At 36.7% G+C, this 15084-nt stretch overlaps 1 protein-coding gene across 3 annotated transcripts; it reads right to left on the reverse strand.

Annotated features, from left to right (window-relative positions):
• Positions 1–146: 146 nt before the first annotated feature.
• Positions 147–14843, reverse strand: LOC105196070. Of its 3 annotated transcripts, none has more exons than XM_026132002.2 (10): positions 14549–14831; positions 5148–5266; positions 4900–5007; positions 3052–3468; positions 2567–2881; positions 2367–2488; positions 2135–2293; positions 1729–1998; positions 1237–1488; positions 147–1014 (listed from the first exon to the last, which is right to left on the reverse strand). In XM_026132002.2, exons 2-10 carry the CDS (start codon positions 5257–5259, stop codon positions 664–666), a joined length of 2106 nt encoding a protein of 701 aa, XP_025987787.2. In that variant the 5' UTR covers positions 5260–5266; positions 14549–14831; the 3' UTR covers positions 147–663. The 3 variants fall into 3 exon arrangements, with proteins under 3 accessions (XP_025987787.2, XP_039314433.1, XP_039314434.1); XM_039458499.1 differs by lacking the exon at positions 14549–14831 and adding an exon at positions 6915–7174 and having other exon boundaries at positions 664–1014; XM_039458500.1 differs by lacking the exon at positions 4900–5007 and having other exon boundaries at positions 664–1014; positions 14549–14843.
• Between the last annotated feature and the right edge of the window lie 241 nt (positions 14844–15084).

A 15084-nucleotide genomic window follows, 5' to 3' on the forward strand; every position in this document is an offset into this window, starting at 1 on the left:
TCTTTGACAATAAAAAAACCTATAGTTAATTTGACGAATTAATGTCAATTTAATGTCAATGTCAGTTTTTGACGCAGAATTAACTACGTATTTTTGACTAAGTAGTAATTATTTGTTCAAGGAAGGAGATAATAAACAGGCCATGCTTTTTTTTACAAATATCATAATTTATTTTTGAACACTTAAGATTTACATTATATTGATATTGAAATATCGCAATAAATACCATATTGTATCGGTATTCAAGCATTACGCGAAATGAGCACTTTCGTCGTCCGAAGACAGCACGAGTAGTTTGTTAGATATTTATATATTGATTTATATAAGTATGGCTGCTTCCCTGTTCTGCTGTCGAGCAGAATAAATTTCCTATGTTTGGATAAAAGTAATTATTATATAAAAATTGATTTATATAAGTATTTAGAAGCAACAAACTCGATGAATTTTTTGTTGTTTTCCAGCCGTTGATAATGATTGTTTCAAATATCTCTGTATACATTTTTCTTCCAGGAATTTCTTCGCGATTGAATGATTGTGAAGTATTAAGATAAGTCTCTTACCATTTAACTTATTATTTGATTACTGGCACGCGCTCGTCGTTTCTTACACAACTCCTTGTCTGTGGTATTATTACAATAAAGATGTCACAAAAATAATACCATCCTACGAATCGACGAATTTCGATCTGCGAATCCGTTGCAATTTAATATATAGCACAGCCGTGCTTATGGTCGCTATGAAGATTGTGCTCAACATGAGAGAGAAGGTCGTGTAAAATCCGCTGTTGCTCATGCAGACCTCTTTTGCCTTTATCATCGCATTTACAGCTGTTTCCTCCATACTCTCTAGAATCTGATGCGTTGCTGTGCTCAAGTCATCTAACATGATCACTTTGAAACGCCGTCCAACGCGAACCGGATCCGATAATAGAACCGCATTCGTCGAGTTGTTCGAAGGTGGTGTATATGTTATTGATCGACGGCGTCTACTTCCTGACTGGTTCGGTTCAATTTGCTAAAATAAATTGTTTTGAATGTAATATGTAAAGTATAATTGTTTAAATTTTTTTAATTAAAATTTAGAATTATTTGAAATTATTTTATGAATTCTTGTATAAGTTTTTTTGCGTCATAAAAAATGGATAATTTTAGGACGTCATGCATTAATTTCAACAAAAGATAATTTTATCGAATATTACATATAATATATCTTATTGAATTGATTTTTATGCCTTACTTGATTTGGTTCCGGACAAGATTCGCAATTAGTTTTACATAATTCGATATTACATTCGATGAACAGATCCATAACATCAGGGAATTTGAAGGCATTGAAAAATGCGTAAGCGATAATAGAAGCGCCTGTATTGCCGGTATCCGTTGTCTTTTGGAAGGCACCAAACAGCTTCGTTTTCAAAACGCAGCCTCTTTCGTCGGTGAGCTGCAACACGTTTTCCGATGCTTCGTCTTTCGCCATACACTCGCGCACCTTGAAAATAATTACAAATGTTTTTTTAATTCACATTTCTTATTCGCAATTAAATTTAGACAAAATTCTATTGTTTTAAAAATGAGAGTGAAACGTGTCAAAGATTATTATTTACTGATCATAATTATTATGTATTTATGTATTAATTGCATCTATACTATTTACTTTTTCATATGTTGCGACACGTAATTCTATTGCATAAATTATTATTACGCATTTAAGATGTTTTTTAATGCGCACCTGAAGATCGAAACCTGGATCGCCCTCCACGGAGATTACTAAAGTCATTGGTTCTCCTATCTTTACGAGTCCATCGGCAGCTGGTGCAAAAGGTCCTTTGCCCATTTGAATATCCAGTTTGGCTGTCGCAGTATCGCCACTAAAGGTAACGATCTCTTGCTTCAACATATCTACTGAGAGATTCACCTGTAGGAGCTTACTGATATTTCCTTCCCAGAGGCATCGCACTCTTTGAACCTTATCCCAGACTTCTTGTATGCCGGGTTCATTCTTTAGCAACAAGAATTTTTTATTTCAAAGTCTAATCATTTATAAGCGATGTTTTTTGCAAGCTAAATGTAGTTAAATAATATCCAAGAAAAAGTTGTAAAATCAAGTTAATAATTTTAATTAGTTCGACACCGACTTGTAATACGAGGACGTTTTCCAAATACGCTTGTCCAGATTCACCCTCGAAATCGCTGATGAATTGAGTTCCGCAAGTGCCCATAGTCAGAGTGAAAGAATATTGTGTTAAGCCAGAATTCTGTTTTACATGAGTACACTCCGGGTTCATAAAATATCCCTGGAATTGAATAAAATTGATATATTTTTGTCAGTAATTTTTGGTATAAAAAAATGTTTTGTTTTGCTTTTACCTTAGAATAAATAAGGCCATCGTAAACGGTATTAAATTCGACATTGACCGTCATCATTTCCTTACTGCATTCGACCTTAATTTCATGAACATGGACACGCGAGAGTTGATTTTCATCGGTCTCTGGAAGATAAAATTACAAATTATTTTTTTATATATTTTCTGCATTGATATTTTATTAGCTGCAGCAAAAATATGTACCCAAAGTACTTGTAACACCAGTACCAGTACCAGTACTTGTAACACCGGTACCAGTACCAGTACTTGTAATACCGGTACCAGTACCAGAACTTGTAACACCGACACCAGTACTTGTTTCAACAGGACCAGGAATTCGAGGACCTTGTTCTTCGACAGCTACCTTAGTACCATCTATGCCAGTTTCACCTGGCGTAGGAAAAGAAGGTTGCGGTCTTCCAGTAGATGGATATCCAGCTGTTGGAGTATATCCTCCGCTTGAACTAGGGTAGCCTCTAGTCGGAGGTGGTCCTGAAGGTCTTAAAGAGTCCAAGGATCCTAAAGGATTGTCAGATGACGTAATTCCGGTAATCTCCAATTAATTTAAAACATTTAATATATTTGATTCTGTATTGCTTCTGGCGTTACACTCAAAACTTCTTTTACAGTATTATCCTTGGAAATTTGGATGTCTGAATCTATACCCGCACTCAAAGAGAGAAACTTACCGATCATGGATTCGGAAGGAAGTCTTGGACTGGTCGATGGAAAAGGCGGCGGCTGCGGCGGAAGGTAAGTGGACGACGATTCCGGGGGATTCAGTGGTGGAAAAGCCGACGAGCCCGCGTTGGTATACGAGGGCTGGCTCGGTCGAGGGTTGTAGGACGTGGAGCCTCTGAAGCCTTGCGGCACGTACGTTGACGAGGGTTGTTGGCTCGGTCTCGGCGTGGAAAATGGCGTGGACGGTTGCCCGGATCCGGGATAACCGATATTCGGCGGGGTATAGAGCGATGATGGTCGCTGAGCGGGATAACCCGTTACTTCGTTTTGTTGAGAGGCCGTCTGGAAGGGTCGCGGTTTTTCGGGCGGTCGTTGGGTGCTGTAGGGTGGCAAGTACCCATTTGATTCTGATTGTTGTTGGCGAACTGTAAAAATACATGGATTCGTCGGAAATGCAAATCCACTGACTGTAATAGTTTCTATGAACATGATACATGATAATGGTGCATTAATGAAAAGTATTATAAAGTATTATGAAACTAATTTCTTAAAACCACATGCATAGATTTTCTCTACTTAAACATTTTTTTATTTTTATAATACATAAACTATATAAGTTAAGATATTGGTCAATAAATTAACAGATCTTCATGAATTGAAATTATTGTACTATTTTGAAACTTACTATTGGCAAAGTAAAATTAGAAAGAGGTTGTTAAAAATTTTTTTAAATATATTTATGATATTTTTCATTGAAGCTGTTGATAATACTATTAGAGATTTGCAAACATTAATCAGTTTTTACTGGTCTTATCATAAATTTTGTTAAGAAAAATAGATTTAATTAAAATAAAAATCAGTATGAGATATACACTCGTTTTAGTGATTTGAGTAATTCCAATATAAAAATAATCATAACTGTCACAAATGACATTTTAACTTGATAAATTTCTTGGACTTTTTAAATTCTCACGATACAAAAAATCTTGCTGCTGCCAGATCAATCTTCAAGCTCGATATTTTAGTCAGACTTGAAACAAGCTTTTTTATTTAAATTTTATAGGAAAAAGAAGAAATTCTAAATCTCACGGAAATATATATCGAAGCTCTAAAGATTAATTTAATGAAGGCGGCGTCAATACTCATTGAAGTTTTATGTGCCGCGAGAGTTTAAAGCCAGATCGTTCGAAGAAGTTTGTGAAATCAAAAGGTGGAATTTTATTGGTAATTTAGTTTTATATTGTACTATAATTGGTCAATTCAGTAAAACAATTCAGTGTGTACACTCCATGCTGCTCTTCATTTTAGTCGTGAAATAAATCCATTTCTCATAATAACAAAGTTTATGGCAAGACTGTCATATACGTTTGATATTTTTTTTTATTGAAAAAAATAGAAGGTGAAAAAAGTGTGTGTTCTAAAGAGTTAATTAAGAGTGCATTGACTTAATAGTGGTTGGTAAGAGAAAACGATTTATTGTCGGTTGGAACAAGCGTGCATCAAAGCCAATCCCAGCGTTGAACGTGAAGCTACTTCCGTCCAAGTGCTACGTTAAAATGATTTATTAATAGCGCGGCAAATTATGGATTAATAATTTTGTGCGTCTGAATTGGTGCGGCGATATCGGCTGCGCATAGTCGCAGCTTTCTTTTGCGCAATGTACGTCCATGGTAATAGCGTCCATCTCTGACCATCTCAGCGGCACTGAACTGTCTATAAATCAGCGCGCAGCGTTAAATCACAGCTAAATGTTGATCATCAACGAGAGAAAGAATACTCATTAATTTTCGCGTACGGCTACGGGACGGCTTCGTATTCGCGCCGTTTCCTGTCGACGTGAAACTCGGAAAACCTACTTTTACGTGTGCCCTGTTGGTAGATCCCTTGAATCCACTCTAGGATATTTTGTGCCATCACGTCTGCCGGCGATACCGAGGTAGCAGCCCGTTGAATTCTCGAGCGTGCTAATGAATTTTAAACCATTCGTTTGTAATCAAATTCATATTTATCAGACACCGCCAAATACTCTAGCGTCTTTTCCTCCTTCGTTGATCGCACTTAAAGATGGACTCTCTCGTAGAGAGTCCTCTTGTATTTTTCTTACCGGGATCCACGTCCGCGGTTCTCACGAAGAGCGCGTGATCGCCGAAGTCTCCGCCGCACATCGCTGCACCCGAGAGAGCGACAACGAAAATCGCCTCGGCGATGAGCCTCATCCTTGGCCTGTAAATTTTATTTTAGTTAATGACAGGCATCTTCTTCTTTCCCTCTTCACGTCGCGCTATGTTAATATTCTCGATTTCGGGCGGGATTTCTTCAATTGAAGTAATCGTCCCGAACGAAATCGCTTTTGATGCTGTGTATGTATATATATATGTATGTGAGGGTCAAGTGTCATTGACATGCAGCTGAGAATACGAAGGTATACCCAAGGATGATGAGTCGCGGATGCGACAGGCCGGTCTCCTCGTCGAAAGTAGAAAGTGATCATTATGAAATCTATGACCATGATCGCAGCTTTTGACAGTTGACGTCACCGTGCAAGCGAGATGACTTATTGCGAGAATAGGGAGCGAGAGTGTGTGATTTCTCCTCAAGGTCTGGGTTTCCGCGTTCTGGGACGCGGCGTACACACGAAAAGCTACGCGTCGATTATGAAAATGGCTATTTACACGCTATGTGTGTTCTATACATTTAGACTCGCGTTAGAGGTAGGTACTTCTTCAAGGTCGCACAAAGAGCTCGATTGCCTTAGTCCGACCGTATCCATCGCGAATTTCGAAAGTAGCCGAAGGATATCACGGTGGTTTTCTAATTGGACAGTAATTGCCCGCGGAATATACTCAAGGTTCCGAATCGCGGACGCGAAATGAAATTCATCCTTCTTCGCGGGGATTAACAGGCTAGGATTATTTCGGCAACGCGATGACTGTACGGATAATTGTACCGCCGCCAAGCTGCAGTTGGCTGGATCATCTCCAAGGTCCCAGGAACATGACGAAATTAATCGCCGTGGAGAGAGAAAAAAAGAAAGAAACCGCATGCAATTATTTCGACAGAGCTTTAGCGAAAAATTAGCGTGCGAGTAATGGCGCTCGTTCCTTAATCTCGGATCGCGATCTCTAAATATCTTTTAATTTGGAGCTAGCGTCGTTTCCATTATTGTTCGGCTTCTTCTCACGTGCCGCGGCGCGGTGTGTGTTAGCGGCGTGTTTCGTCAAGGCGGATTACACGCGGCATAATCGTGCTGTCTTGTCTCACATGTCTCATAATTCCGTACTACCTTGTTGAGATAATTTATGAGCACGTTCACGAGCACTTAATCTCGTTGTTTCGGTCATCCGGCCATGTCGTTGCTTTCATTTGTGTAAATAAGATGGCATTTTTTCACGGTAATCCCCATTAATATCTTAGCGTCCGAGATGATCGTAAATCTATTTTTAATGCGGCTTTTGTTTTCACGTTTAATCTCGTTTCTGTCTCGTAAAAAGTAACTAAAGTATATTTATTATAGATGAAAATTTGTGCAGGACCTCTCTTTCTCTTTTATTTCGTGCATGAATAAAATGCATAATTTAATGTACGAATAAAACGGGCAGTATTGTCGATTATGATTAAAATTTTAATATTTGATTTAGTCGAATTCGTTATTAAACTAAATAAATTTCGATTCTCTCTCTCTCTCTCTCTCTCTCTCTCTCTCTCTCTCTCTCTCTCTCTCTCCCTTTCTTTGTTTTTCTCATATCTCGACAATCGGTCAAAACAGTAATCATTAAAATAATGACTGGAATGCGATAATTGCGGTAGTGATATCGCCCACAAATTGCGATATTCAATCATCCGCACGACTTGACAGATAATTATTACTCACTCGCAGCATTACGAAATACGGATTCCGCACGACTTCTCCTCGGTTTAATGAACCTTTTCCTCCGAGTCCTAAACAAGCGTAATTATCTCGTTACACGAACTTGAAATCGGCCGCTCTCGGTTAATCCTAATGCTGTGCCTACGGGAAGCACGGGAAAGCATGTCCGTGCGAGTGATGCACGGGATGCTTTCCATCGCCTTAGTTTTATGCCATGAATCCGCCAGTGAAACCGAATCGTGACGCACGGCCGCCTTTGGTTGCTATCCGCACTCGTACGATCTGATACATCCGAGCGCCGATGCCTCGTCGGATCCCGGTGGGGTAAAAGATCGAGAAGTCAACGGTGGAATCGTGCTTGAGCAAGGTGAAAGGTGAAAGTCGCACCGCGCCGTCTAGAAGAACGTATAGATCTAGACAGGCATGCGCTTACTTTTACACGTGTTTACGTGGAACATATACGTACGCATTGCGAGATCTATCGTGGGATCTTTCTATCATTCGATAAATCAGATAAATCAGTGTGTTTTCATCTCTTGTACGTTTCCATTTTTCTTCAGTTTCTTCATCGATAAAACGATAAAACTACAGATTTTAATCTTCTAGAATTTTAATTCCACATGGAAAGAACGATTGTGCCGTAGCAATGTAATTTGCATGGCTCAATAAAATTTTTTTGCTAGATACAGATCTGAAAATATTTCAGTTGGACTCTAAATTATTTGGCTGATTTGACAAAGTAATTTTGATTGATTTGTTAAAACTACTTTACTAAAAAAAAAAAAAGATTTTCATAGCTGTAGAAGAACTTTTCGACTTTCTTATCAATAATTTCTCTCATGAGCCACTGTACCGTCACTTCAAACAGCTAGACATTACGAAGCAACTCTGCTAGACAATGCGAGTAACATGCGTTAACATGTTAAGATAAAAGGCTAACACAATAGCGCTAGTTGTTACCAGTATTACGCCAGCAACGCCGCGGGAAAAAATTTCGAAATTTCGGGTGTTTTGTTGAAGAATCAGAATGAAAATGATGATAATTGAACAAAATTCTTTAAATGGTTTGTTTCAATAGTGAGTACATATCGATTCATTTTGTTTAAAAAACGCTCAAATTTATTTAGATTTTAAAACTTTTTGCAGTATTATCAATTTATATTGTTGAAAGAATAATTATTAAGCTAGCAAAATTCTTTTATGATTGCAATGTAAAAACGCGAAATGTCTTATCGGTCACAGTACTGATATTTATTGTGTGATTTTATATACTTTTTCAAGTTCTTTTATGATCATTTAACAAAGACGTTCTTTCCATGCATATTTAAGTTTAGATTAGGTAATGGTACTCATCTACGCAATGTTTTGATTATGAAACGTTTTGCTTTTTCGAATCTTTGATTACATCATGTATCTCTCATATATCAATTCTCATTCTGCTAATCTTTGGACCGAAGAGCTTCCTTGCAACGGATACGTTTATGTGAAGATTTTTTCTCGAGTCTCACGATATATTAAATTACGAAAATAAGCGTGAGAGAGAAATTTCCGTTGTGATAATAGCGGGAGAATTGACTCAAATGCATACGTCGGAGATTCCACGATTAGTTCTAATCAAATACAAATTACAAAATATATGTAGAGAATGTGATGGCAAGATTAATCCATTAAGATAACTCGATAAGAATTTGCTTTAAATGACAAAAAATTATTTGTTTGACATTCTTCAGTATAAAAAAGAAAAAGACAAAGAGTACAAACACATATTTAATCAATTAATTTTTATTGTGTAATATCTGTGCACAGAAAAATAATATCAACAGCATTAGTCTAATTGGAAATATTTTGTTAATTCAATAACAGTGTTAATGAAACAAAAAAGATTAAAAGTAAACTGAATGAATAAAATTTAGTTGAATCAACTACATATGTAATATTAGTGGTAGCTCGTGATTTAACGTTTAATTGAATCAAACTACGTTTTAATTTAATTCATATTACATTTCTTTCCGTGTCGATATTACACAATAGTAGGTTATATTACATAATAGAACATTAAAGAAACTGTTACTTTTATATATATAAGAAAAATAGGAACACCTGCTTCCTATTTGATTTAATACTTATTGTATTTTCTTGTATTCCTTAGCGTTAATTGCGAGCAGTTAATTTTATTTATCTCTCTGAGAGAAATATAATGAAATAAGTAGCAGAGATCCCAGAGATCTTCTGTATCTACAGTTGAGAGTTAGACTTAAATAAAAATCGTCATTATCAAGTATATGTACTTGTTATATTTGCATAGAAAAGGAAAACATTCTGATTATGAGAATATTTGCTAAGTATTAAACATTAAAAAAAATTTATATAGCATCAAACAGATATAATTTGATTATATTAAGAATTTTATGTAGTTTTATTAAGAAAGATATATTCTTATTAATTAAAATTTTCATGAGTTAAGAGAAAAAATTATCGGATAGATGAAATAACAATATCTTCAGAAATTATAATTTTTATTATTATTATTACTAAAGCAATTATATTATACGCTTCAGATGACTATTATAACATTGAAATAATAATACAATATTTTACTGAAATATGACATTATCATATTCTTTAAACAAGATTAAATTATATATAAACAAGATTATCATTGTTTCATATATACATAAGAATACATTTACTTGTTTAATATATGAAATAATGATTGTTAAATAGAATATATTATTTTTAATTCGATATTGCTTTTTCTGTGTGAGAAAATTACGTTTGTCATCGCTTCTGTTCAACGTAATCGCCTACACTCGCAACATGTAATTGATACTCACGTCGATATCATTAAACTACTGAGCGACGAACGGCTGATTGTTTGCGGTTGCGTGACGCGTGCGAGTGTCGCAGAGGATTTATGCGCGCGTCCGCATTTTTCTCGTTCGTTTCCATAATTTGACGAATGCAATATCGCGCTACGGTGTACATACATACGTCGGTGCGATACTCCCGATCTAGTTGGGGCCCCCGTCACGTCGCAAATCAAATTAACGCGCCGGTACTAATTACACGTTAATTAACACCCGCCCTACCTCGCGCTCTCCCGGCGCTGCGTGGGGAAGGCACATTCTTTCGAAATCTTCGCCGACATTGCGTCGGCATATTAGGTTATCATAATTTGTGTCTGAAAAGAAATACACCGCCTCGACGTCCGCGTCCCCGCATCATGCAATTGTCGTGCGAAATTCGTGTAACTCTCCACAGGCGGTCCGGCCGTAACGTTGCTGTTTGCGGTCGCGCGATTAGGCAAGTGTAGCGTGCACTTGAGATGCTGCGGTTTTCTTCTCGCCGCACCGCCGGCCGCTTCATCGTCGATGTCGGCATTTTAATAACGAGGCGGGACAGCACTCGTTTATTATTTCGTAACGACCGGGACCGCCGCATGCCTCGTCTCGTGGAACCGGGCTACTCGACGTTATTATGCTTTTCACTCACATGCGTATAGCCCGCTTGACCGGGAATTACAATCGAAATCGAACGAATATTAAATATTATTAATATAAAAATATTTTTAATTCAAGGTAATAGAAAGTTAAGGTTTGATTTTGTATCTTTCTTAGAGATAATTAACGTTGCATTACTCATGATAATTCAAGTTGCATGATTGTTGTGTATACCAAATTCATTTACATTTTTTGATATGACAATTTTTTTTACACCAAATATATTTTTAATGTATTGTAAGTTGATAGTATTTTAATGGTTTCCGCAAATTATTTGAACTACTTCCACTTGCGCCAATTAAATTTTAAAACTCGTTATTCAAAAATTGTATTATCTGACTTTTAATCGGATATTATATACTTTATATTATATGCATATACGCGACAACGTAATGGAATAATACTGACCAACGGTACTGTATAAACGGCAGGTGGTAGAGAAATGAAATTACGGCGATGCATCTCTTTCCGAGAAACGCGCAATATTTCAACGATAGCGAGCGCGAAATTATTCGTATCACGTTAAATTAAATTCGATATCAAACGGTGACAGGCAAAGAGAGAGGAGGGAGAAGAGCTGTTCGCGACTCTGGACGCTAATGGCGCGAATGATGCTAACGACGAAACGATTTAAGTGTTCAGGCCGGCAGCGCGTTTGTTGTCGTCGGAGTCGGATCTCGCGCAGTGAAAACTGTTACGTCCAATAGGTCTGGGTTACGGGGACATCGATTTCCTTATACATCGGCGTACATACGCGAGTGTCGCTGAAACCGGCTGTGCCAACGTGAAAAATTACCGCGACATTTCGCGCGTGATTTCTACGGCACAATGTCAACGGTGTCGGCGATTCCAAATACGTAACTCCGTATAATGCGCGATAGTCGGGAAAATCGGTTTTCATTCGCGGCGACGCGACGCGCCACATTCGGCGAGATGGCAAGAGTCGAGCTGGTACTCCTTGACCGTGTTAACCGACGGAATTTTACGTCCTCGCCGTTTTTCCGCGCCGTTTATCACGTTTTCTTTCGCCGAACGATTTACGCACTATCAGCTCCTCAATTCGAGGTGGAATAACTGTCACGTTTGAGAGGAAAAAAAATTTACGGTCGTCCGTCATAGATTCGGGGGGCCGCGGAGATTCCGCGCCGAGGGATAATTTGTCTTACGACGAGCGACGTTCGCGAATTTTTAAGTTGTGGCAGCAAAAAATTTGTGCCCCCTGGGTACGCTTGGTTGAGAAAGCGTGAACTTTACTGTTAAATTCCTCGGCATGGTGAGGCATGTGCGTTTTTCAAGCCCGTTCATTGACATTTAATATATTCTTTGCAAGCATGTGATCTATCCTTTTCTTTCTTCTTCTTCTTTCTCTTTCTACCGCCTCCCCGTGCGATCCCCTTCTTTTCGCCTTTTTTTTGCCAAGCTCTTCACGCACGTGTCTTTACTATTATGTAGCGCTGTAGAAAACGCATTTTAAGTAACGTGACTAGCGAAAGGATGTCAATACCGTAAGGACGTCGATTCAAAAGTGTGGCGCCATGAAATATTGCGGGATGATTTCGACGACTCACTGTAGAAAACATTTTGCAAATTTCTTGCGACAAAAGAATTTATCTTGAAATATTTATCAATCGAACCTTGGTCAATTGCATCATTTTCTTACAAAAACTTATGTTTCGGTGACTTGATAAAGAGTTTTTTTTAAATAATGCAGTGAAGCTAAAAATGTTTGTGGAAGTCATGTTTTTAAAGTAGGTCGTCGATTTCTACTACAAAATATCTGCTTCAAAAATTTTCAGAAATTATTCAGTAAAATCTACATATATCAATTGCATCAGTTTGTAACAAAATTTTTAATATGTATATTTTGGCACTTAAATTTTTTCATAGCTTTGTAAAAATTTTACTTTAAATAATGCATTTAATCTAAAAATATATGTAGTTTGGAAATTGTACTGTTAAAATAGATCATCGATTTATGCGACGAGAAATCTGCTTACAATATTTATTCGATAAAATCTAGGTTTATCAGCTGCATTGTTAGTTGCGCTGTTTCGTAAAAAGCTCTTTTTAAATAAAGTATTTAGACCAAAAATGTTTGGAACTTGGAAGTTGCATTTTTAAAGTAAATCATTAGCTTGTACATACGACGAAAAATCTGCTTCGAATATTCGATAAAATCTAGATACGTTAGTTGCTTCGTAAAGAGCTTCTTTTTAAATAATGCATTTAGGCCAAAAGTCTTTTTGCAAGTTTTTTAAAGTAGGCCATCGGTTTCTACTGGCGAAAACAGATTTACTTTCTTTTCGAAGCAGATATATTTACCTTCGCGATTGGCTAAATTACAGAATACTAAATTAGATATATGCAATCCACACCGTTGTGCATTGCAAACACTATACGTTCTCTCATTAGAGAACACGCATTGGAGAATATCTTCATTAGAAATTATACGAATATTATTTTCTCTCTTAAATCAATTCCGCATGACATCAATAATTTTGATAGAGAGTTTACTTAGTGCGTATTTCACAATTCTTTGTACTTCATTATGTTCTTGAATCGTGTTACTTAACACGGAAAAGTTGTTGACGAATTTCTTTCTTTTTACACGTAATAATCTTAATCCATTAAAAGTTCCATAATTACGAGCACGAGCACAGACAAATGGCGTCAATTTCGAAAATGATCAATAATTACTATATTAATACAAGTAATAATGACATAACTCTTGATACAGAAGAGGTTAGACCACGTCATTCTTGCATCACGACGTTTATATTTTTATTCAGATACGACAGAACCCAAGTGTGTCGCAAACTCTTCTTGTTCCTCCGTGCGTTTCGTAACGTCTAATCCGCGAAGATAAATGTCACGAGGCGTGTGCAACGAAAACTCCAATAATCATTTTTTCTTCCGTATCGTCGCGCGAAGTCAGCTGGTGCCGGAAGACTTGTGTGCGAAATGACTTTTACTATTGTAAGAACGAGCAATATGATTTTATCTTGTTCCCACGTAGCGAATGGAAAATAAAATACATTTGCTTTTGAACTTCAGCATTATTTCCGCATACTTTCGGAGTCTTCGTAAAAAAAGAATAGTTAATACCGGATGTATATTTGTCGTCTTCCGTAATTTTCTACGCCCCGTCGTTTTGTGATTCTTTCGTCTTTCACAGAAGAAAAACATTTCGATCATAATTGTCATGTAAATTTATTTTTAAAGTTTAACTTGAATTTAATTATGCAATATTTTAGCTTGTATTAAAAGAAAAACGGTAGATGGTTTATTTGAGTCAAAGGGTAAGTTTGCGATTTGTTTTTCTATGTTGTTGTTCTACTCGAGGTGATTGACTCTGTTTGTTGTCAAAGCTACTTGAGGAACAAGAAGAGAGGAATCTCCACGACATTTGCGTATCTACATGCGTGCAACAAGTGAGTCTCTGCACCATCATCGTACGGTGCGTAACGTGCTCGCACGTATGTATACGTATATATTCACACGTGTGCTCACTTTCTTCGAGGATGCGGTGACCAAAACGAGCAATCATCATTTCTCACTCTCACTCTCGCACAATGATTCTCACACTCGCTTCTCTTTTCTCCTTCAACTGCAGTTTGCTTGCGGTTTTGACATTATATATATGTTCAAGGAAAGTCGCGCGACGAATAAAATAATTTTATTAAAAAAAAGAAATCCATTTACGTCAGAGATTCCGATCTCTCCGACGAAATCTACCGAATAATCTTTAAAAGTGCAACCTTGCGACCACTGTGTATGAAAGATATTGCTAATGGTTAGATGCGTTGGATAAGAAATGGGAAATATCTTGCAAACATCTTCACTTAACAGTATTTAATATTTATAACGTTTGTGATAAAATTTATAAATTTTACTTTCATTTTGACATATCATGAGCACGGGAATAATTTGACGTTATACTCTAAGAAAAAATATTTATATGTATGTATGTTGTATGTATACGAAGAAAAGACGATGAATAAAAAATTTAATGTTTTTTTTTGTTTAAAAACCGAGTATAAAAAAATATTTAATTAGTACGAATTTTGTTTTCTCCGGCATATATGTGTGCGTTAATTTTTTATTTAAAAAATATGAAAGAGTTGGAGAGAGACTCACCTGTAAGTGAAATCCTTTCCGGGGAAAATTATTGCCACCAAGGTAGCTGAAGTCGATCTTCCTTCACGATTCGGCCGGAAGATTTGCGTCGTGCGCGCGCTTATGAGAAAGGTGAGAGTGAATAGCTGGGAGCATCTTCATTCAAGCTTTATATAGGTATTGTACCCCCTTACCTAGGTAGACTCTGTAGAAAGAGCGTGCCATCTCTCTTACCGTGTCTGCTGTAATTTTATCATCAGTGAGATGAAAAAAGTACTTGTTGACGAAATTGCATTAAGCAAAATTATTTCATGTTCTAATTTCCACCAAAGTTTAGACCCTTATTTTTAATCGCTAAATTTGTTGTCAAATAGTTATATTTTTCCACCTAAATTGATACCATTATAAAATATAAAATTATTTTGTTCTAAACACTGAGAAATTAATTTTCAACAATAAATGAAATATTTTCAGAGGGATGAGGAAATGAAATTTTATATACAGTGCAACATGAAATATTTAAAATCGCACTTTTATTTGTTTTTTTTTAATAATAT

The sequence above is a fragment of the Solenopsis invicta genome, chromosome 16, assembly GCF_016802725.1.
Source record: "Solenopsis invicta isolate M01_SB chromosome 16, UNIL_Sinv_3.0, whole genome shotgun sequence".
In the NCBI taxonomy this organism is placed as follows: domain Eukaryota; kingdom Metazoa; phylum Arthropoda; class Insecta; order Hymenoptera; family Formicidae; genus Solenopsis; species Solenopsis invicta.

Coding starts and splice junctions, on each gene's coding strand:
- LOC105196070 (XM_026132002.2), bottom strand. CDS start 5,259: ATGAGGCTCATCGCCGAGGCGATTTTCGTTGTCGCTCTCTCGGGTGCA. Junction 2,489..2,566: donor TGGTGTTACAAGTACTTTGG/GTACATATTTTT, acceptor TTTATCTTCCAG/AGACCGATGAAAATCAACTC. Junction 2,294..2,366: donor ATGGCCTTATTTATTCTAAG/GTAAAAGCAAAA, acceptor ATTCAATTCCAG/GGATATTTTATGAACCCGGA.